Source organism: Bos javanicus, chromosome 12, assembly GCF_032452875.1.
Source record: "Bos javanicus breed banteng chromosome 12, ARS-OSU_banteng_1.0, whole genome shotgun sequence".
NCBI lineage: Eukaryota > Metazoa > Chordata > Mammalia > Artiodactyla > Bovidae > Bos > Bos javanicus.
Window position 1 is genome coordinate 23,031,425 of NC_083879.1, and position 21,716 is coordinate 23,053,140.

The following is a 21,716-nucleotide window of genomic DNA, read 5'->3' on the forward strand; positions in this document are numbered from 1 at the left end:
TAGAGTGGACTCTGATCTTTAGGCCCTGTCTAGAGTTTCCCCACCACACCTGCCCATATTACTTGCAGGTATCTCTGGTAATATCTCTGCTCCTAAAAAGGCCCTCTATCTGTATTTGTTTAGGCACTTACTCTGTGCAACCCCATAGATGGCAGCCCACCAGGCTCTGCCATCCCTGGGATTCTCCAGGCGAGAACACTGGAGTGGGGTGCCATTACCTTCTCCGTTAGGCACTTAGAGAGAAGGTCAGTCTTTCGTCCTGCGTCTTTGGGGCCTTGATTGTTTTCAGCTCAAAATAAATCTGTGATTATGAAAATGGTCTGTATTTTACACTGTCCAATATGGTAGCCACTAGCACCAAGTGGCTAGGGCAGTTGAAGAATTGAATTTTATTTTTATTTAATTTAATTTTTTAATTTTAAATTTTATTTATTTATTTTTGGCTGTGCTGGATATTTCTTGCTGCATGGGCTTTTCTCTAGTTAACAAGAGTGGGGGCTACTCTTGTGGTGAATGGGCTTCTCATTGCAATGGCTTCTCTTGTTTCTGAGCACGGGCTTTAGGACATGCAGGCTTCAGTGGTTTCGGCATGTGGACTCAGTGGCTGTGGGCTTGGTTGCCTGCCGCCCCCTGGCGTGCGGAATTTTCCTGGACCAGGGATGGAACCTGTGTCCCCTGTACTGGCAGGCAGATTCTTAACCACTGGACCATCAGGGAAGTCCAATTTTTATTTACTTTTAATTAACTTAAATCTAAACTTAACTAGCTATAAGTAGCTCAGGGCTATAGGATGGGGTGTACAGGTCTAGCACTCTTGACCCCAGTGCCCTCTCCCATTCCATTTAGTGGAAGAGACTGTCTGATTTGATGAGAGATGTCCCTGATCCTGCTGTCTGAATATTTGTTGTATTTACTATGTGTTGAAGGTATTTGTTAGAGTGATTCTCTGATGGAATTGGAGGGAGGGTTTCACTGCGTTTAGAGAATTGGTGATCTGATTGTTTTTTGTCCCAGCCTGCTAATAAACAACCGTTGTAGAGTTCGCTGAATTTGGTCTGAGACTTGCTTCTATCTTAATGGACTCTGGTAGTAAGGTGTCTGGAGGCCAGATATCCCCCTACAGAACCTAGTCATTGCAAGGATTACTTAGCCTAGTGAGTTTGCAGCTTGCACTTTTTTTTCCAGAAATGTTTCCCAAATCTTCAGACTCTGCAGTATCTTTACTGTCAGCAAACATTAGCAGATAACAAAACAAAGGCTCCATAAATATTAAGAGTAAAATCCAGATAAGCTAGTTGCCCTCCACAGAATACTTTTTTAATGTGAACATATGCTCATGGTATTTTATTTTTAAAAAATTCTTACACCTAACACAGATTTCTTATGTATAAAATTGTTTCTAATTTATATGGTTGAATCTACATTTTGTAGTTTTACAAAGACAGCCCAATATTCTACAAAAGAACTCTGACTGCCATGTGTTGTACTATTTAGGGAATGATAGTCCTTCCATATATAGGCACTGAAAAGTTTGCCTCAATTTAGTCTCCCAAATTATGGGATCATTATATTGTATGAAAGCGGCTGGTTTCATGAACGCCTGACACACATTTTTCTGCCATACTGAAAGAACATTAGCAAATGAGACTGTTTATTTGTTTGCCTATCAGATTAAGGGAGCACTCATCATTTAAATGTTATTGTCCTTTGCTTTTCTTGCTCTTGAACATTTTCTATCTAACTGCATTTCTGCATGTGTCATCATTTAAAAATTGCTACCAGATCTCAGAAAGTGACGGTACTTACGAAGAACTGACTCTCATGGAAATGATGCCACATTATTTATTCAACACTCAGGGAACTCAGTGTACACAAACTTTGGCATCCTCATTAGTTCTGTCTTTACCTGATGGCAGATAACGCTAGCTTGGAGTTGTCTTCAGAATACTGTAAAATTTATCCTAAGGCAAAAAGCCTAAGGAAACCGGTCACTGAGGCATTTGCTTAGTCAGCAAACCTTGTATTATTGCTTGCTGTATTATTCTTCAGCCTCAGCACCATTCATATCTATACCGTTGCATACGGGTCCTGGAGTGTGTGATTTGCAGCTGCAGTGATTCTTTGCAGGCATTCCCTAGGATCAGTTCAGTTCAGTTCAGTCGCTCAGTCGTGTCCGACTCTTTGCGACCCCATGAATCGCAGCACGCCAGGCCTCCCTGTCCATCACCAACTCCCGGATTCACTCAGACTCACATCCATCAAGTCAGTGATGCCATCCAGCCATCTCATCCTCTGTCGTCCCCTTCTTCTCCTGCCCCCAATCCCTCCCAGCATCAGAGTCTTTTCCAATGAGTCAACTCTTCACATGAGGTGGCCAAAGTACTGGAGTTTCAGCTTTAGCATCATTCCCTCCAAAGAAATCCCAGGGCTGATCTCCTTTAGAATGGACTGGTTGGATCTCCTTGCAGTCCAAGGGACGCTCTTCACAGTCCAACTCTCACATCCATACACGACCACAGGAAAAACCATAGCCTTGACTAGCCAGACGTTTGTCGGCAAAGTAATGTCTCTGCTTTTGAATATGCTATCTAGGTTGGACATAACTTTCCTTCCAAGGAGTAAGCGTCTTTTAATTTCATGGCTGCAGTCACCATCTGCAGTGATTTTGGAGCCCCAAAAAATAAAGTCTGACACTGTTTCCACTGTTTCCCCATCTATTTCCCATGAAGTGATGGGACCGGATGCCATGATCTTCGTTTTCTGAATGTTGAGCTTTAAGCCAACTTTTTCACTCTCCACTTTCACTTTCATCAAGAGGCTTTTGAGTTCCTCTTCACTTTCTGCCATAAGGGTGGTGTCATCTGCATATCTGAGGTTATTGATATTTCTCCCAGCAATCTTGATTCGAGCTTGTGTTTCTTCCAGTCCAGCATTTCTCATGATGTACTCTGCATATAAGTTAAATAAGCAGGGTGACAATATACAGCCTTGACATACTCCTTTTCCTATTTGGAACCAGTCTGTTGTTCCATGTCCAGTTCTAACTGTTGCTTCCTGACCTGCATACAAATTTCTCAAGAGGCAGGTCAGGTGGTCTGGTATTCCTATCTCTTTCAGAATTTCCCACAGTTTATTGTGATCCACACAGTCAAAAGCTTTGGCATAGTCAATAAAGCAGAAATAGATGTTTTTCTGGAACTCTCTTGCTTTTTCCATGATCCAGCAGATGTTGGCAATTTGATCTCTGGTTCTTCTGCCTTTTCTAAAACCAGCTTGAACGTCAGGAAGTTGACAGTTCGCATATTGCTGAAGCCTGGCTTGGAGAATTTTGAGCATTACTTGACTAGCATGTGAGATGAGTGCAATTGTGCGGTAGTTTGAGCATTCTTTGGCATTGCCTTTCTTTGGGATTGGAATGAAAACTGACCTTTTCCAGTCCTATGGCCACTGCTGAGTTTTCCAAATTTGCTGGCATATTGAGTGCAGCACTTTCACAGCATCATCTTTCAGGATTTGAAATAGCTCAATTGGAATTCCATCACCTCCACTAGCTTTGTTTGTAGTGATGCTTTCTAAGGCCCACTTGACTTCACATTCCAGGATGTCTGGCTCTAGGTCAGTGATCACACCATCGTGATTATCTGGGACATGAAGATCTTTTTTATACAGTTCTGTGTATTCTTGCCACCTCTTCTTGATATCTTCTGCTTCTGTTAGGTCCATACCATTTCTGTCCTTTATCGAGCCCATCTTTGCATGAAATGTTCCCTTGGTATCTCTAATTTTCTTGAAGAGACCTCTAGTCTTTCCCATTCTGTTGTTTTCCTCTATTTCTTTGCATTGATTGCTGAGGAAGGCTTTCTTATCTCTTCTTGCTATTCTTTGGAACTCTGCATTCAGATGCTTATATCTTTCCTTTTCTCCTTTGCTTTTTGCTTCTATTCTTTTCACAGCTATTTGTAAGGCCTCCCCAGACAGCCATTTTGCTTTTTTGCATTTCTTTTCCATGGGGATGGTCTTGATCCCTGTCTCCTGTACAATGTCACGAACCTCATTCCATAGTTCATCAGGCACTCTGTCTATCAGATCTAGGCCCTGTTTCTCACTTCCACTGTATAATCATAAGGGATTTGATTTAGGTCATACCTGAATGGTCTAGTGGTTTTTCCTACTTTCTTCAATTTAAGTCTGAATTTGGTAATAAGGAGTTCATGGTCTGAGCCACAGTCAGCTCCCGGTCTTGTTTTTGTTGACTGTATAGAGCTTCTCCATCTTTGGCTGCAAAGAATATAATCAGTCTGATTTCGGTGTTGACCATCTGGTGATGTCCATGTGTAGAGTCTTCTGTTGTGTTGTTGGAAGGGTGTGTTTGCTATGACTAGTGGATTTTCTTGGCAAAACTCTTATTAGTCTTTGCCCTGCCTCATTTCGTATTCCAAGGCCAAATTTGCCTGTTACTCCAGGTGTTTCTTGACTTCCTACTTTTGCATTCCAGTCCCCTATAATGAAAAGGACATCTTTTTTGGGTGTTAGTTCTTTAAAAGGTCTTGTAGGTCTTCATAGAACCGTTCAACTTCAGTTTCTTCAGTGTTATACTGGTTGGGGCATAGACTTGGATTACTGTGATATTGAATGGTTTGCCTTGGAAACAAACAGAGATCATTCTGTCATTTTAAGATTGCATCCAAGCACTGCATTTTGGACTCTTTTGTTGACCATGATGGCTACTCCATTTCTTCTGAGGGATTCCTGCCCGCAGTAGTAGATATAATGGTCATCTGAGTTAAATTGGAGAAGGCAATGGCACCCCACTCCAGTACTCTTGCCTGGAAAATCCCATGGATGGAGGAGCCTGGTAGGCTGCAGTCCATGGGGTCGCTAAGAGTCAGACATGACTGAGTGACTTCACTTTGACTTTTCACTTTCATGCATTGGAGAAGGAAATGGCAACCCACTCCAGTGTTCTTGCCTAGAGAATCCCAAGGATGGGGGAGCCTGGTGGGCTGCAGTCTATGGGGTCGCACAGAGTTGGACATGACTGAAGTGTCTTAGCAGCAGCAGCAGCAGAGTTTAATTCACCCATTCCAGTCCATTTTAGTTTGCTGATTCCTAGAATGTCGACATTCACTCTTGCCGTCTCTTGTTTGACCACTTCCAATTTGCCTTGATTCATGGACCTGACATTCCATGTTCCTGTGCAATATTGTTCTTTACAGCACTGGACCTTGCTTCTATTACCAGTCACATCCACAGCTGGGTATCCTTTTTGCTTTGGCTCCATCCCTTCATTCTTTCTGGAGTTATTTCTCCACTGATCTCCAGTAGCATATTGGGCACCTACTGACCTGGGGAGTTCCTCTTTCAGTATCCTATCATTTTGCCTTTTCATACTGTTCATGGGGTTCTCAAGGCAAGAGTACTAAAGTGGTTTGCCATTCGCTTCTCCTGTGGACCACATTCTGTCAGATTCCCTAGGATCACAGCCCTTCTATTAGATGCTCGTCTGACTGTGGTCCAAGGGCTGAGTCAGAGGGAGGGGCAGCAGGGCGGGAAATGTGTATCCATTTCTGTGGGGTATCTCTCCAGAGAGCTTGGCATGGAGTTTGGGGGAGAGGGGTAGAAAGCAGCTCCTCCTTACATGTCTGTGAGGAAACAGATGGTTTGTCTGGTTACAACTAACCAAGTCACCTACCAAGGGTAGAGGAGAAGCAGAAGGGGGACAGGAAGAGACTCAGTCCACAAATACTGAAGGTCTCCTTGAGATGCCTTGGGGGACCCCGGCATTCTGGCTATGCATTAGCACATTAACTGTTTTCTTATTTAGGAGCCTCCCTCATTTAGTGCCTTTTTACCCACAATCCTGCAGACAGTCAGACTGTGTGTACCGATGATGTTTATTTATTTATTTGGCTGCATTAGGTCTTAGTTGTAGCACGGGGAGATGTTCGTTGTGGCACACAGACTCTCTAGTTGCAGCACACAAGCTTAGTTTCTCCATGTCATATGAGATTTTAGTTCCCCAACCAGGGATCAAACCCGCCTCCCCTGCGTTGCAAGGCAGATTCTTAACCACTGGACCACCAAGGAAGGCCCACGAGTGATGTTTATACTCGTTGACTGACATGACAAAATGATACTTTCAGCTTAGCCCCCTGTTTCAATTGGTCAGTGCTTCCCTGGTAGCTCAGATTGTAACGTGTCTGCCTACAATGTGGGAGACCCGGGTTCAATCCCTGGGTCAGGAAGGTCTCCTGGAGAAGGAAATGGCAACCCACTCCAGTATTCTTGCCTGGAAAATCCCATGGACAGGGGAGCCTGGTAGGCCACAGTCCATGGGTTGCAAAGAGTCAGACATGACTAATCAACTTCACTTTCACTTTCTTTCACTCGGTCTCATTCAGTTTCTTGTAAGACCATATTAGGCTTTGATGCAACACCAAAGACTCACTAATCAGTGGCTCTGAATGAGTCACTAAAGACTGGCTCAGAGTAAGCTGCCATGATAACCTGACTTACATGAAAATAAATCCATCACTGGCTTCAGTTTAATTAGCAAACCTGCTGCAAGAAGCACTGAGATCCCAATCAGCGGCCGTCTTCTTGAGTATTTCCAGGACACATGAACACTTGATGATTCTCACCGTCTCAAGAGAACACGAGAGCCGTAGCCCAGTTCACTAGTTCAATCAATGTGCCTAAGTGGTGCATGAAAATCTTTGTACTGTCTCTGCCCTGGGTAAAATTTGATGATGCTGAAATATTCTGTTTTGATACTTAAATTGGAAAAAAGATCTGATGAATGATGAAGCATAACCGATGAGGTCTTTTGCTGGCGCTCGAATTACTTGTTTACATGGATTGATGGTGGAATTGGGCTGGCTTTTTACAAGAGTGGTTAAAAAGGGCTTCTGGATTGTAGTTCCTAAACAGGATTTGCAAGGCTTTTAATGTTTTAAAAGGCAAAGTTGGAACCAGACTGAGATGTCTATCAGGGTTGTTCTTTTTCTTCTCTCTCCTTTTAAGCAGACTTGAAGTTGTTCTTGGGGTTAAATTGACCTTAGATCGCTAAAGGGAGCTTGGTTGGTGCTTTCCCAAAAGCAGACCCTATGTTCCTTTGTCATATTGCTGATATTGATCTTTTGTCCCTGGTACCTTTATCTTGGGCTCCAGAAGGGCATTGCTAAAGCCTTCTTGTCTTTTGTTTTTGCAGGCTTGTTGATTGGTGCTGGCTGCGCCCTCTACCCTCTGGGCTGGGACAGTGAGGAAGTCCGGCAGACTTGTGGCTACATTTCTGGCCAATTCGATCTGGGTAAGTTCTCTTCATGGGTAATACTCCTTTAGAAGAGAACGTCTCTGATCTTCCACAGAAACAAAAGGTGGAAAAAGGACGGGAAAGAAAAACACATCCCAGGATTGGAGCCAGCAAACATGTGTATAACGCAATACACATATATTCATTCCTCCAGTTGTTTAGTGAAGAGCTATTTTTCATATGGGCTTCCCTGGTGGCTTAGATGGTAAAGAATCTGGCTGCAATGCAGGAGACCCAGGTTTGATCCCTGGGTCAGAAAGACCCCCTGAAGAAGGGAATGGCAACCCACTCCAGTATTCTTGCCTGGAGAATTCCATGGACAGAGGAGCCTGGCAGGCTACAGTCCATGGGATTGCAAAGAGTTAGACATGACTGAGCGACTAACAGTTACTTATAATGTACTATGGGAAGGTCTGCACTATGTGAAGACCTGTAGATACAAAGAAAAGAAATGAAAAAAAAAAAAAGAAAAGAAATGGTCCATGCTCTGCTGAGTTTATATTCATTGATTAATTTCTTCAAAATCACATATTTATGAGTCATTGCATGCACTAAAAATAACTCTGCCTGTGGAATTCACTGTCTGAGAAGACAAAACAAACACAATGATCAAGAAAATGACAGTCAGGGTTGAGGAATCGAATAGAGCAATTTCACTCCAGGGTAAACATAACTTTGTGAAAGAGATGGGAAGGGAGCTGAGTCTTGAACAAAGTGATGCACGTGGATTATCTGGTGATGGACGGAAGCGTGATACAGGCAACGAGTCAAGCTAAGCACAGCACAGGGAGGGGGAGAGGAGAGGGGTGAGGAAAACCCATCCAGGGACCACAGAGAACCAAGGAGCATCGAGAGGTCTGGTTAAGTAGGTCCCCATTCACACCTTGCTGAAGGACTCATGAACTTTTCTGTGTGCTAATCAGAACATTTCAGGTACGCCTCACTTGTAGAGACATTCTACTTCCTTCAGTTCAGTTCAGTTCAGTCGCTCAGTCATGTCCCACTCTTTGCAACCCCATGAATCGCAGCGCGCCAGGCCTCCCTGTCCATCACCAACTCCCGGAGTTCACTCAAATTCGTGTCCATCGAGTCGATGATGCCATCCAGCCATCTCATCCTCTGTCGTCCCCTTCTCCTCCTGCCCCCAATCCCTCCCAGCATCAGGGTCTTTTCCAATAAGTCAACTCTTCGCTTGAGGTGGCCAAAGTATTGGAGTTGCAGCCTCAGCATCAGTCCTTCCAATGAACACCCAGGACTGATCTCCTTTAGAATGGACTGGTTGTATCTCCTTGCAGTCCAAAGGACTCTCAAGAGTCTTCTCCAACACCACAGTTCAAAAGCATCAATTCTTAGGTGCTCAGCTTTCTTCACAGTCCAACTCTCACATCCATACATGACCACTGGAAAAACCATAGCCTTGACTAGACGGACCTTTGTTGGCAAAGTAATGTCTCTGCTTTTTAATATGCTATCTAGGTTGGTCATAGCAACCTATAAAAATGTTGTCCATAATACAACGTGATTTGCACCATTGTAACTTGTGATGCTTAGCAAATACTTGATTGAGAAACCTACATTTACTTAACCACGTGTTGACTTCTTTCTAAGTGGATATTTTGTCTGTTTCAGTTTATGTTATTTTGAAACATCTTGGAAGGAGTAGTTTAATGAAGAGAAGTCTTCTCTTGACTGAATTATTTTCTTAGGATGTTTTTCTAGAATTGGTGATAACTAGATTGACAATTATGAGTCCATAAAACACTTATTGCCAAACGATAGCCAACTTATTTTTCCCTAATATATGGATCGACAGATTTTTTTGGACAATGAATGCATAGTGAGTCACAAACTTAAACATACATCTGCTTTTCACATTAATTTTTTCTAATAAGAAAAATCTCAATGGAATTGGTCTTACAACAGTATTACTATAATCCAAGTGATTGAAAAATTTTTTATGTTAGAACTTTTTTTTTTCCTTAAAAAAAAGGGGACTTCTCTGGCAGTCATGGAGTTAAGACTCCTTGCTCCCACTACAAAGGGTAGGGGTTCAATCCCTGGTCAGGGAACTAATATCCCGTGTGCTGCTTGATAAAAGAATTTATAGGAAAAAAATCTGTTGGATACTGAGAAAAATGGGCAGATGTGATATCATGTAAAATGTCTGTGAATTTGAAAATGAAGCAGTTTTTGTTTGATTCAGTGGACGACAAACACCTGCTTCCCTCTGGGGAATACTACTGGCTCTTTGGGTAGAGGAGATAGTGCTTGAAATACCACCCAATTTGCATGGGTAAAAAATAAGAGATTTCTGTCTGTGCATCCTTCCCTCGTTGGAGGCGACACTGTCCTGAGTCTAGATGAGTCTGTGATTGCCATGAATGCAGGGAAGTGAAAAATGCAGACACAAAGTTAACTGCTGCTGCTGCTGCTGCTGCTAAGTCGCTTCAGTCGTGTCCAACTCTTTGTGACCCCATAGATGGCAGCCCACCAGGCTCCCCCGTCCCTGGGATTCTCCAGGCAAGAACACTGGAGTGGGTTGCCATTTCCTTCTCCAATGCATGAAACTAGCCTTTCCTTTTTTCTTTTCCCCAAACGCAAACCGTATCCAAGGGAGATATTTCAGTACAGTGTTTAGCATCTTTCTTTCTCTAGTATTTGAGGAATTCTTCGCTGTTTCATCTGGGCCTCAGCTTGGTGAGAACCCTGTTCTTGCTGGTGTCTAGCTGGTGTGTATTGTGTTATTGATTAGCAGATTGTAATGAAATGCAGATCCTGTTTTGCAATTTTCGCTACCATGCCCCAGGATCTTACATCTTTACAACCTTGAGGATTAAAACTCTGAATGTCGAACTTAAAGAGAAAAACAAAACACTTAACTCTTTACTAGTGATAATAACTTCTTATGTTATAAACTCACTAAAGCCATTTTAGCAATCTCAAAATTACAGAATGTGTATGACTCAGGGAACTCAAACTGGGGCTCTGTAAAAACCTAGAGGGGTGGGAGAGAGTGGGAGATGGGAGGGAGGTTTAAGAGGAAAGGGACATATGTACACCTATGGCTGATTCGTGTTGATTATGGCAAAGATGAAACCAATATCATAAAGCAATTATCCTTCAATTAAATATAAATAAAATTTTAAAAATTACAGCATGGTTTTAACTTTGGTCTTTTTATTTTTAAATTTCTATTAGATTGGATGATGAGAAAAAAAATTCAAAACTGGCATTAGCTACAGAGAAAATGAGTTATGGGTCCCTGGAAGAAGTATTTCGGGTTTATCGAGTTTCATTTCTTCAGGTTACTATTATTTTTGCAGACTCTGTGATCTTTTCTTCCAAAAGGAAACCTAAAGACATACTATGGCATAGAGGTGCCATCATGCTTTTTCCACCTAACTCGGTCCGTTTTCTGCCTTTATGAAAGTATTCCTGTTTCCCGGAAGACTGATGAGGGCTAAACTTCAGTGCATGAGGTCACAGATTCTGGAGCACCCGTGGAGGGACCCTAGAGCTGGGTTAGGAGCCACCCCCTGCATGGGGAGCATGAACATACTCCGTAAGGATGGCTCTGATGCCCAGTTTTAGTGGCTTACATACTGCTTGCCAGGGCCACACCCTGTCTCTGCTGCTTCTGCGAATCGGAGCTTGTTTCTGCTCCACTCCATAGATAGCATGTGGATGCATCTTTCCTCCCAAGGGTTGGCAAGTATTGGTGTTTTTAAGGCTCACAGCCTCCTTATTGTGGAATATGGGTCAGTTTCTTGGCATGCCATGACTGAACTGCTATTACTCTCTTTCGAGCATGTCCTGAAAGAAATCATCATCACTTTTCTTCCCACTTTGACAGGTTATTTAAGGAGAGCATTCACTCAGTCATTCAGCCAAAGAATATTTATTGGGTGCTTCCAATGTGCTAGGCCCTGGGCTGGGTGCTGGGGACATGGCATCAAGAAGGAATTTAGAAAGACAGTATTTACTCCCCTCGTGGGTTTCCCCAGTGACTCAGCAGTGAAGAATCGGCCTGCAATGCCGGAAACGTGGGTTCAGTCCCTGGGTCGAGAAGATCCCCTGGAGAAGGAAATGGCAACCCACTCCAGTATTCTTGCCTGGAAAATCCCATAGACAGAGGAGCCTGGCAGATAACAGTTCATTGGGTCACAGAGAGTCAGACACGACTGAGCACAATGGCATTTGTAAGTGGAAGATGAGGCTAAGAAGAGAAAAGGCATCTCAGCTGCTGGTTTTTGTCAGGTTTTGGTGCCCTGTGCTCCTTCCATCATGGAGTCTATGGTTATGGATGTGCATGCATGCTCAGTCGCTGAGCCATATCCAACTCTTTGTGACCCCATGGACTGTAGCCTGCCAGTCTCCTCTGTCCATGGGATTTCCCAGGCAAGAATACTGGAGCAGGTTGCCATTTCCTCCTCTTGGGAATCTTCTCAACCCAAGGATTGAACCTGCATCCCCTGCATTGGCAGGCAGATTCTTTACCACTGAACCACATGAGAAGCCCATGGGCAGAGGGTCAGTAATGGTGTATATCTCTTGCACTGTTTCATTTCTCCTGAAAATTGATAAAGACAATCATCAAGTTTGCCACTTGCACAGAACAAACATTTTACGACCGTCTGTCCACAACCATGGGCTCAGCAATGGTTTAAGCTGTGCAGTTGATAACCATGATGAGTCTCTTTATTAATTTTTAAAAGAAACGAAACAGGACAAGTGATAAGAATAATGCACCGTGTTGCACGGCATAGTCATGTAATAAAAGCCCAGTAGTTGTTAGCTATTATTATTCACATTATTTGTACAGGACCATTTTTATTGAATACTTGCTGATAATCTCTATTCTTCCTTTATATTCCATAACAGCAAGTTGGGATTTATACACTAAGCATAAGGGCTTTATCATCAGGTTGTCCAATTGATTTAATTCATGCCTCAGAGATATTTTCATCCACCAAAGACTTTTCTAATTATATCCTTATGATCAAAAGGAGTGTTTCAATTAATTTGTCTTGCTAATTTGCCAAGTAAATTTGAGTAATTATTGCTTTCATTTTGCTATTTAATTTGATTAAGAAGACATCATGTTTCCTGTTCCTGAAATTATGCTCTCGGCTTCTCAAGAGTAGTACCGTCAACTCGGAAAACCTGGAGCCTCGTGATTTCAGAAAAGATGGCAGTGTTTTCCAAATTTTCACTCCAGTGAAGAGATCTCTTCTTCTGCAGTCTGAGCAATGACCATCCCACGTCTCTTTGAACTCTTTGACTCCTGACTGGTGTTTTCTCTCCTCTCAGATCGAACTGCACTTAAAAAAAAAAAAAAAAAAAAAAGATTGGCATGTGTGGGGAGGTCAGCAGGCCAAAATGGGAACGAAAATAGAAAATTTCTTTTTTGAGCTGTCTCAAGCTCAGTGTTAGTGGGTACTTGTGAAGCTGAGTGACCCAGTTTTTCTGATGTGGACTAGAAGCCTCTACTTTTGCACTCAATAACAGGAGAAGCTGCTATCGGTTTCTGTGACATTGAATAAAACAAACATCCCTTTGGCCAGAAGTGAGACGACTCTTTGATTTATGTGGACTTTTTGAGGCTGCAGACAAGGCTGAGCCTCTGCCCAGGGACTGCAGGTGTCTGAGTTGTGCGTGAGCCATGCTGGCCTGCTGGGTCATCCCAGATAGTGGCAGGCAGCATCTGTCGCTCTGTTCAGGAAGAGACCCCTAACACTTGATGTGTTTCTGTTCATTCAGTTCAGTCCAGTTCAGTTCAGTCGCTCATTCACTTCCAACTCTTTGCAACCCCATGGGCTGCAGCACACCACGCTTCCCTGTCCATCACCAACTCCCGGAGCTTGCTCAAATTCATATCCATCAAGTCAGTGATACCTTCCAACCATCTCATCCTCTGTCGTCCCCTTCTCCTCCTACCTTCAATCTTTCCCAGCATCAGAGTCTTTTCCAATGAGTCAGTTCTTCGCATCAGGTGGCCAAAGTATTGGAGCTTCAGCATCAGTCCTTCCAATGAATATTCAGGACTGATTCCCTTTAGGATTGACTGGTTTGATCTCCTTGTGGTCCAAGGGACTCTCAAGAATTTTCTCTTCTGAAGAGTTTTGAACACCATAGTTCAAAAGCATCAGTTCTTCGGCGCTCAGCTTTCTTTATTGTCCAATTCTCACGTCCATACTTGATGACTGGAAAAACCATAGCTTTGACTAGAAGGACCTTTGTCAGCAAAATAATGTCTCTGCTTTTTAATATGCTGTCTAGGTTTGTCATAGCCAAGGAGCAAGCATCTTTTAATTTCATGGCTGCAATCACCATCTGCAGTGATTTTGGAGCCCAAGAAAATAAAGTCTGTCACTGTTTCCATTGTTTCCCCATCTATTTGCCATGAAGAAATGGGACTGGATGCCATGATCTTCATTTTTTGAATGTTGAGTTTTAAGCCAGCTTTTTCACTCTTCTCTTTCACTTCATCAAGAGGCTCTTTAGTTCCTCTTCACTTTCTGCCATAAGAGTGGTGTCGTCTGCATATGTGAGGTTATTTGTATTTTTCCCTACTTGGTCATTGCTTAAAGGTAATCAGTGCTCCCAGTATGAGACTGCTTTTGGGGGGACTGGTTAGCAGTAAGGTGTTGCATGTGCCTTGAGATTTAGCCAGAGTTCAAGTCTTTAAAGCAGCAATAATTTCTACCTCCTCCAAGGCTATTATCTGGAACTGCTCCAAACTCTTGACACTCAAGTTCTAATCACTGGAAGTCACTTAGAACAAGGGTCCCCAACTTCCAGGATCTCATGCCTGATGATTTTAGGTGAAAGTGATGTAATAATAATAAGGTGCAGAATAAATGTAGTGCTCTTGAAACATCCTGAAACCCTCCCCCTCCAACCTAGTCCCTGGAAAACTTGTATTTCATGAAACCAACCCCTGATGTCAAAAACATTGGGGACCACCGACTTAGAAGGTCCAGCATGAGCCTATATTCCTTCACTCAGCTCTAGTGCCAGAGGGTGACAGAGAGAAGCCATGAAGCTTCTGTGAGTTAAGCTGAGACCCAAACTGAGTAGGCCCAGAGTGACCCATGGGAACATTCTGGAAGGTGATGCTGCAAAGGATAGTTGGAAACTTCCACAGACAGAAGTCCAACTTGGCTGGTGCTGAAGTGATGGAGCAAAATGTCCTGGCACCTCCAAGGGAAGAACAATCAGCTTTGTGGGTCCCTCTGCCTTCTTAGGGGCCTTTTTTCCAGAGATGAAGGATTTTTCACTTTCTTCTCAGCCAGTGGGGAGAACCTATTCATTTCAGGGGCATGAATTCAACCTGTCCATTTCTGGGCCCTAGCAACAACATTAGAGCATTAACATTTCCACTTTGGGCTTCCCTGGTGGCTCAGATGGTAAAGAATCTGCCTGCAATGCAGGAGACCCGGGTTCGATCCCTGGGTCGGAGAGATCACCTGGAGAAGGGAAAGGCTACTCACTCCAGTATTCTTGCCTGGAGAATTCCATGGACAGAGGAGTCTGGCGGGCTACAGTCCATGGGATCACAAAGAGTCAGAGACAGCTGAGCAACTAACACATACACATACACATTTCCACTTTTAAGTATAGCTTTAGTAAATGTCTCTAGACCTGCTTTAGGAAAAAGTACCCCCATTCTGTATAATCCTAGATCCAATTCTATCTGCTTTCCTAAACCATCTTTGTTCGTTCCTCTGGGACAGGATTTTTGCAACACTGCTGCCTATGTCAGTTTGATGGTTCATAGCAGTATTCAATAGATGTATTTATTCAACGAGTATGTATTAAGCACATTCTAGGTACCCAAAGTTGTGCCATATACTTAGAATAAAATTATGAATTAGATAGATAGGATCCTTACCTGCTTGTCACATATCTACTGTCTGCTAAATGGTTCAAAGAAGAGAGGGAGGCTGAGAGAGAAGGAAGGGAGAGAAGATAGAAAGGAAGAAACCTTATAGCTCATTTTTGACTAACAAGGCAGTTGCCGTCAGAAGCTGAGTGTGATATCCTGGAGAGAATCATGACCATACTCTCTGAGGGACTAATGGCTTAACCACCTCCTAGAAAGTAATCAAGTTCAGGGTCATAGTTTAAAGAACCAAATACCCTGGTAGATGAAAAAGGAAATTGCTCTAAATCTTTCCTTCCTGAAGTCTTTTTTGGTTTCATTGTGTTAGAGCAGGATCTTACCTGTTGTTGTATCAATGCCTTTTAAAAATGTATACCTGTGGCGGATTCATTTTGATATTTGGCAAAACTAATACAATTATGTAAAGTTTAAAAATAAGATAAAATTAGAAAAAAAAAAAAACCTAATTCAGTGACTTGCTGTGATTTGTAGCAGTGGAATTCAGTGCTAACGGAAAAAAGGAAATGTGCTTAGAAAACCTGTGGGAAATGAGAAATATTCTTCCCAATAGTTTGGTGGCCACAAGATATTAAGAACTAATAAGATATGGCCACCAAACTATTGGAAAGAATATGTTAGTCTCTCTTTTAAAGATCTTTCTTCATTTTTTTTCAATGGTTACCTTTTATAACACCAAAGAGTAGATATACCTGAACTGTGTGCCTTTAAGACAAATAGGCTATATGAACATCATCTGGAATAAATATGTAGATTTATTAAAATTTTCCCATAATTAAGGATTTGGTGATAGTCTATTAAGAAGATTCTACGCCCCTCCCCCGACCCCCACCATCCCAAGCAGATAATTCCTTCTGATAATGTAATACACATTTTTAATATAAATTTATTTATTTTAATTGGAGGCTAATTACATGAATCTGCCATGGGTGTACACGTGTTCCCCATCCTGAACCCCCCTCCCACCTCCCTCCCCATACCATCCCTCTGGGTCATCCCAGTGCACCAGCCCCAAGCATCCTGTATCATGCATCAAACCTGGACTGGTGATTTATTTCACATATGATATTATACATGTTTCAATGCCATTCTCCCAAATCATCCCACCCTCGCCCTCTCCCACAGAATCCAAAAGACTGTTCCTTACATCTGTGCCTCTTTTGCTGTCTCGCATACAGGGTTATCATTACCATCTTTCTAAATTCCATATATATGCATTAGTATACTGTATTGGTATTTTTCTTTCTGGCTTACTTTACTCTGTATAATAGGCTCCAGTTTCATCCACCTCATTAGAACTGATTCAAATGTATTCTTTTTAATGGCTGAGTAATACTCCATTGTGTATATGTACCACAGCTTTCTTATCCATTCATCTGCTGATGGGCATCTAGGTTGCTTCCATGTCCTGGCTATTATAAACAGTGCTGCGATGAACATTGGGGTACACGTGTCTCTTTCCCTTCTGGTTTCCTCTGTGTGTATGCCCAGCAGTGGGATTGCTGGATTATATGGCACTTCTATTTCCAGTTTTTTAAGGAATCTCCACACTGTTCTCCATAGTGGCTGTACTAGTTTGCATTCCCACCAACAGTGTAAGAGAGTTCCCTTTTCTCCACACCCTCTCCAGCATTTATTGCTAGTAGACTTTTGGATCGCAGCCATTTTGACTGGCATGAAATGGTACCTCATTGTGGTTTTGATTTGCATTTCTCTGATAATGAGTGGTGTTGAGCGTTTTTTCATGTGTTTGTTAGCCATCTGTATGTCTTCTTTGGAGAAATGTCTGTTTAGTTCTTTGGCCCATTTTTTGATTGGGTCATTTATTTTTCTGGAATTGAGCTGCAGGAGTTGCTTGTATATTTCTGAGATTAATTCTTTGTCAGTTGCTTCATTTGCTATTATTTTCTCCCATTCTGAAGGCTGTCTTTTCACTTGGCTTATAGTTTTCTTTGTTGTGCAGAAGATTTTAATTTTAACTAGGTCCCATTTGTTTATTTTTGCTTTTATTTCCAGTATTCTGGGAGGTGGGTCATAGAGGATCCTGCTGTGATTTACATCGGAGAGTGTTTTGCCTATGTTCTCCTCTAGGAGTTTTATAGTTTCTGGTCTTATGTTTAGATCTTTAATCCATTTTGAGTTTATTTTTGTGTATGGTGTTAGAAAGTGTTCTAGTTTCATTCTTTTACAAATGGTTGACCAGTTTTCCCAGTACCACTTGTTAAAGAGATTGTCTTTTCTCCATTGTGTATTCTTGCCTCCTTTGTCAAAGATAAGATGTCCATAGGTGTGTGGATTTATCTCTGGGCTTTCTATTTTGTCCCATTGATCTATATTTCTGTCTTTGTGCCAGTACCATACTGTCTTGATGACTGTGGCTTTGTAGTAGAGCCTGAAGTCAGGCAGGTTGATTCCTCCGGTTCCATTCTTCTTTCTCAAGATTGCTTTGGCTATTCGAGGTTTTTTGTATTTCCGTACAAATTGTGAAATTATTTGTTCTAGCTCTGTGAAAAATACCATTGGTAGCTTGATAGGGATTGCGTTGAATCTATAGATTGCTTTGGATCGTATACTCATTTTCACTATATTGATTCTTCCGATTCATGAACACGGTATATTTCTCCATCTATTAATGTCCTCTTTGATTTCTTTCACCAGTGTTTTATAGTTTTATATATATAGATCTTTTGTTTCTTTAAGTAGATATACTCCTAAGTATTTTATTCTTTTCGTTGCAATGGTGAATGGAATTGTTTCCTTAATTTCTCTTTCTATTTTCTCATTATTAGTGTATAGGAATGCAAGGGATTTCTGTATGTCTATTTTATATCCTGCAACTTTACTATATTCATTGATTAGCTCTAGTAATTTTCTGGTGGAGTCTTTATGGTTTTCTATGTAGAGGATCATGTCATCTGCAAACAGTGAGAGTTTTACTTCTTCTTTTCCAATCTGGATTCCTTTTATTTCTTTTTCTGCTCTGATTGCTATGGCCAAAACTTCCAAAACTATGTTGAATAGTAGTGGTGAAAGTGGGCACCCTTGTCTTGTTCCTGACTTTAGGGGAAATGCTTTCAATTTTTCACCATTGAGGATAATGTTTGCTGTGGGTTTGTCATATATAGCTTTTATTATGTTGAGGTACGTTCCTTCTATTCCTGCTTTCTGGAGAGTTTTTTATCATAAATGGATGTTGAATTTTGTCAAAGGCTTTCTCTGCATCTATTGAGATAATCATATGGCTTTTATTTTTCAATTTGTTAATGTGGTGTATGTAATACACATTAGAAGACAGTTCTTTCAAATCTTTATGCTATGGCTCTTAATCTCAGGAGAAATATTTCTGCCTCAGAACTGAGAATTCACAAACTTATGTGTTAGTGACCTTCCTGTGCATTTTTACCTTTGTTTCATAATAAAAGATAAAATAGAAATAGAAGATAAATGGCTTAACATGTCTCCTCTTAAGAAAGGGCCATTGGTGAGCATTTTTAATAAACCCCTCAAAAATGTTTTTAGGATAAAACCCAAAATATAACAAAGTAAACAAAGGGCTTATCTTTTCTGACTCTTCATCTGATTTTTATCCTGGTAGAATGTTGACAAGAACTAATTAACATAGAGAATTTATGGGATAAAACTCATTTATTGGATCTTTTTGGAAAATTCCATATGAATGAATTATTCCAGATAAATTAATTTTCCCCTTAAGGGGAAAAACTTGGACTGGATTTAAATCTTGGTTTCACTTCTCAAGAGTTGTTTGATTCTGGGCGAGTTCTGGAAGAGTTCTAAGCTCTCAGAACTTGAGTTCTTTGGTCTCTAAAAGAAGATAATACTACTTCACCTGCCTGTTAAAGTAATTGAAGTGATAGTGAAAGATGCTTCATACATAAAGATGCACAAATAAATATCAGTTCTTCCTTTTTGCTTTAAACACAAACATATTTCCTCTTTTAATCATGTTGAAAAAGTTTGAGGATATATCATATGCTTTTACATCAATTTAATATGTAAAAGATATAAAAAACATAAACAAGATTTTTTAAAAAAATCATTAACCACTATGCTGTCATATGGAATCATCCCCAAGACATCCCCAACAGGACATGTGTAGAATGATTTGCCTTTTCACTAAATAACCAAGACTGAAAAAAACTTTTGAGTTCTCTGTACTTTTTTCTAGTTGTTTTGCAACAGTTTTATGTCACCCTGTCAGTGATAATTCATTGCAGTTATTAATTACCCCTTTCTCTCCTTATTCCCTCACTTCTAATTTGTGTCCTTTTCTGTTGAGTCATCATAAATCATTTTAGAACCATGCTTTAAAACACACACACACACACACACACACACACAGTTCAGCGCTGTTTCTGTGCACTGTGTGTCTTTGAATCACTGATTTTTGCCTATTCTGGACAGCTTTTTTTTGGACCCCTTGATCTGGGGTCATGTTTTGGATAGCTGAGGATGTCAGCTCCACGATATCTGGAGACATACGGTACTTGGGTTAGCAACTGGATGTCTTGATGACATTGGTAACTGAGTTCAATGTTATATTAACCCTTGTTCTAGGGGTGAGTTTTAACTTGAGGTCTCCAGACCATTCAGGATGCCCACAGTCCATCAATAGGCTTCGGGAAATTTGTGATGTCACTGAAATTGTGTGCAAATGTCATAGGCTTGTGCATATGTGCATTCTCCTGGAGAGAGTATTCATAACTTTTATTCATTATTCAAATGGATTCCTGACACAAGAGAACTCAGAACCGCTGGTAAGCAGCATTTGGAAGCCTGACATTGGAAAGCCTAGAAACCTGAATTCTAGACCTAGTCTCCCAACAATCTTCCCATCCCCCTAGGAAGCTGGGAAGCCATTTGACTTGATTTCATTCTCTACAAAAGTGTTTGCCAGAGAGAGGGTATAAGAAGAGAGCAGTGAAACATCTCTACTTGCAATGGGACATGTGTGCATGCTGAGTTGTGTCCGACTCTTTGCAACTTCACAGGTGATAGCCCACCAGGCTCCTCTGTCCATAGGATTTTCCAGGCGAGATTGCTGGAGTAGGTTGCCATTTCCTTTTCCAACTTGCAGTAGACATTATTGCAAATAAGTACTCCCATACTTCGATTCTAATTTGAAATTGTATCTGTGAAAATGAGCATTCTACCTTCCTAAGAATGGAATACACTTCCACTTAGAGTCCTCACCAGATTCTTTAGTGCTGCTCTTGAGAAGCAATCTTTCATCATGTCTGGGGAACATGTTGTTCTGACCTGTTCTCAAAGATGTCTGTAGTGAGCAGTTTTGGAAGATAATGACTCTTGCTGGAGCAAAAGACAAGTTTTATTTATTGTTCCCTGTAATAATCTCTGCCTCCAGGGCAAAGTTTGGGTGGATTTACTTGCAGTCTATTATAAAAAATTGGGGATCCCTAAGCTTGGGGTCCATTCTAAAGATCAGTCCTGGGTGTTCTTTGGAAGGAATGATGCTAAAGCTGAAACTCCAGTACTTTGGCTACCTCACGCAAAGAGTTGACTCATTGGAAAAGACTCTGATGCTGGGAGGGATTGGGGGCAGGAGGAGAAGGGGACGACAGAGGATGAGATGGCTGGATGGCATCGCTGACTCGATGGACGTGAGTTTGAGTGAACTCTGGGAGTTGGTGATGGACAGGGAGGCCTGGCATGCTGCAATTCATGGGGTCACAAAGAGTTGGACACGACTGAGCGACTGAACTAAACTGAAGCTTGGGTTTCCTCAGTGGTGACACAGAAGTACTGAGTTTACCGCCTCAGTCCCTGTGGAATGTAGGAGGCCAAAAGATGGATTCAGATGTGAAGCTCATGCTGGTTGCTGTGTTGAGTAATAATAGAGTCCTCCATCTCTGATCCAGGAGTCTCCTAGCTTTTCCCAGCATCCGTGAAAGTGTGGCAGGCTAACTCGTTAGCTTGTGAGTAAAATCTCGCTTCTTCAAAGTTCTTAACACCACTATTATAATGCCTGTCCTTCATTTTAAAATACTTCAGGAATGAGATGTGTGTGTGAGTCACAGGAAGTCATAGCTCAGGTGCAGGCTCCAGAGTGGAAACTCAGGGATACTAGTACATGTGTTGTTGTTGTTGTTGTTTTAATTTAAACGTCTTATTTTAAGTGAAAATCATAGTTGCTCAGTTGCATCCAACTCTTTGTGACCCCATGAACTGTAGCCCGCCAGGCTCCTCTGTCCATAGAATTCTCCAGGCAAGAATACCAGAGTGGGCGGCCATGCCTTCCTCCAGGGGATCTTCCCAATCCAGGGACTGAACCTGGGTCTCCTGCATTGCAGGCAGATTCTTTATAGTCTGAGCCACCAGGAAAGCCCTGGAGTATACTGGAGTATAACCTGCTGATTAACAACGTAAGGGTTTCAGGTGCACAACAAAGCGAACCCGGACATACATACACATGTATCCATTCTCTCCCAAACTCCTTTCCCATCCTGGCTGCCACACAACATT

At 41.8% G+C, this 21,716-nt stretch overlaps 1 protein-coding gene across 2 annotated transcripts in view; it reads left to right on the top strand.

Annotated features, from left to right (window-relative positions):
• LHFPL6 (LHFPL tetraspan subfamily member 6) overlaps positions 1–21,716 on the top strand; it is a 234,729-nt gene that overhangs the window by 200,094 nt on the left and 12,919 nt on the right. For both annotated transcript variants that reach the window (XM_061434715.1, XM_061434716.1), the window contains exon 3: positions 7,211–7,309. In XM_061434715.1, the coding sequence (XP_061290699.1) occupies positions 7,211–7,309 (99 nt within the window). The remainder of the gene's footprint in view (positions 1–7,210; positions 7,310–21,716) is intronic.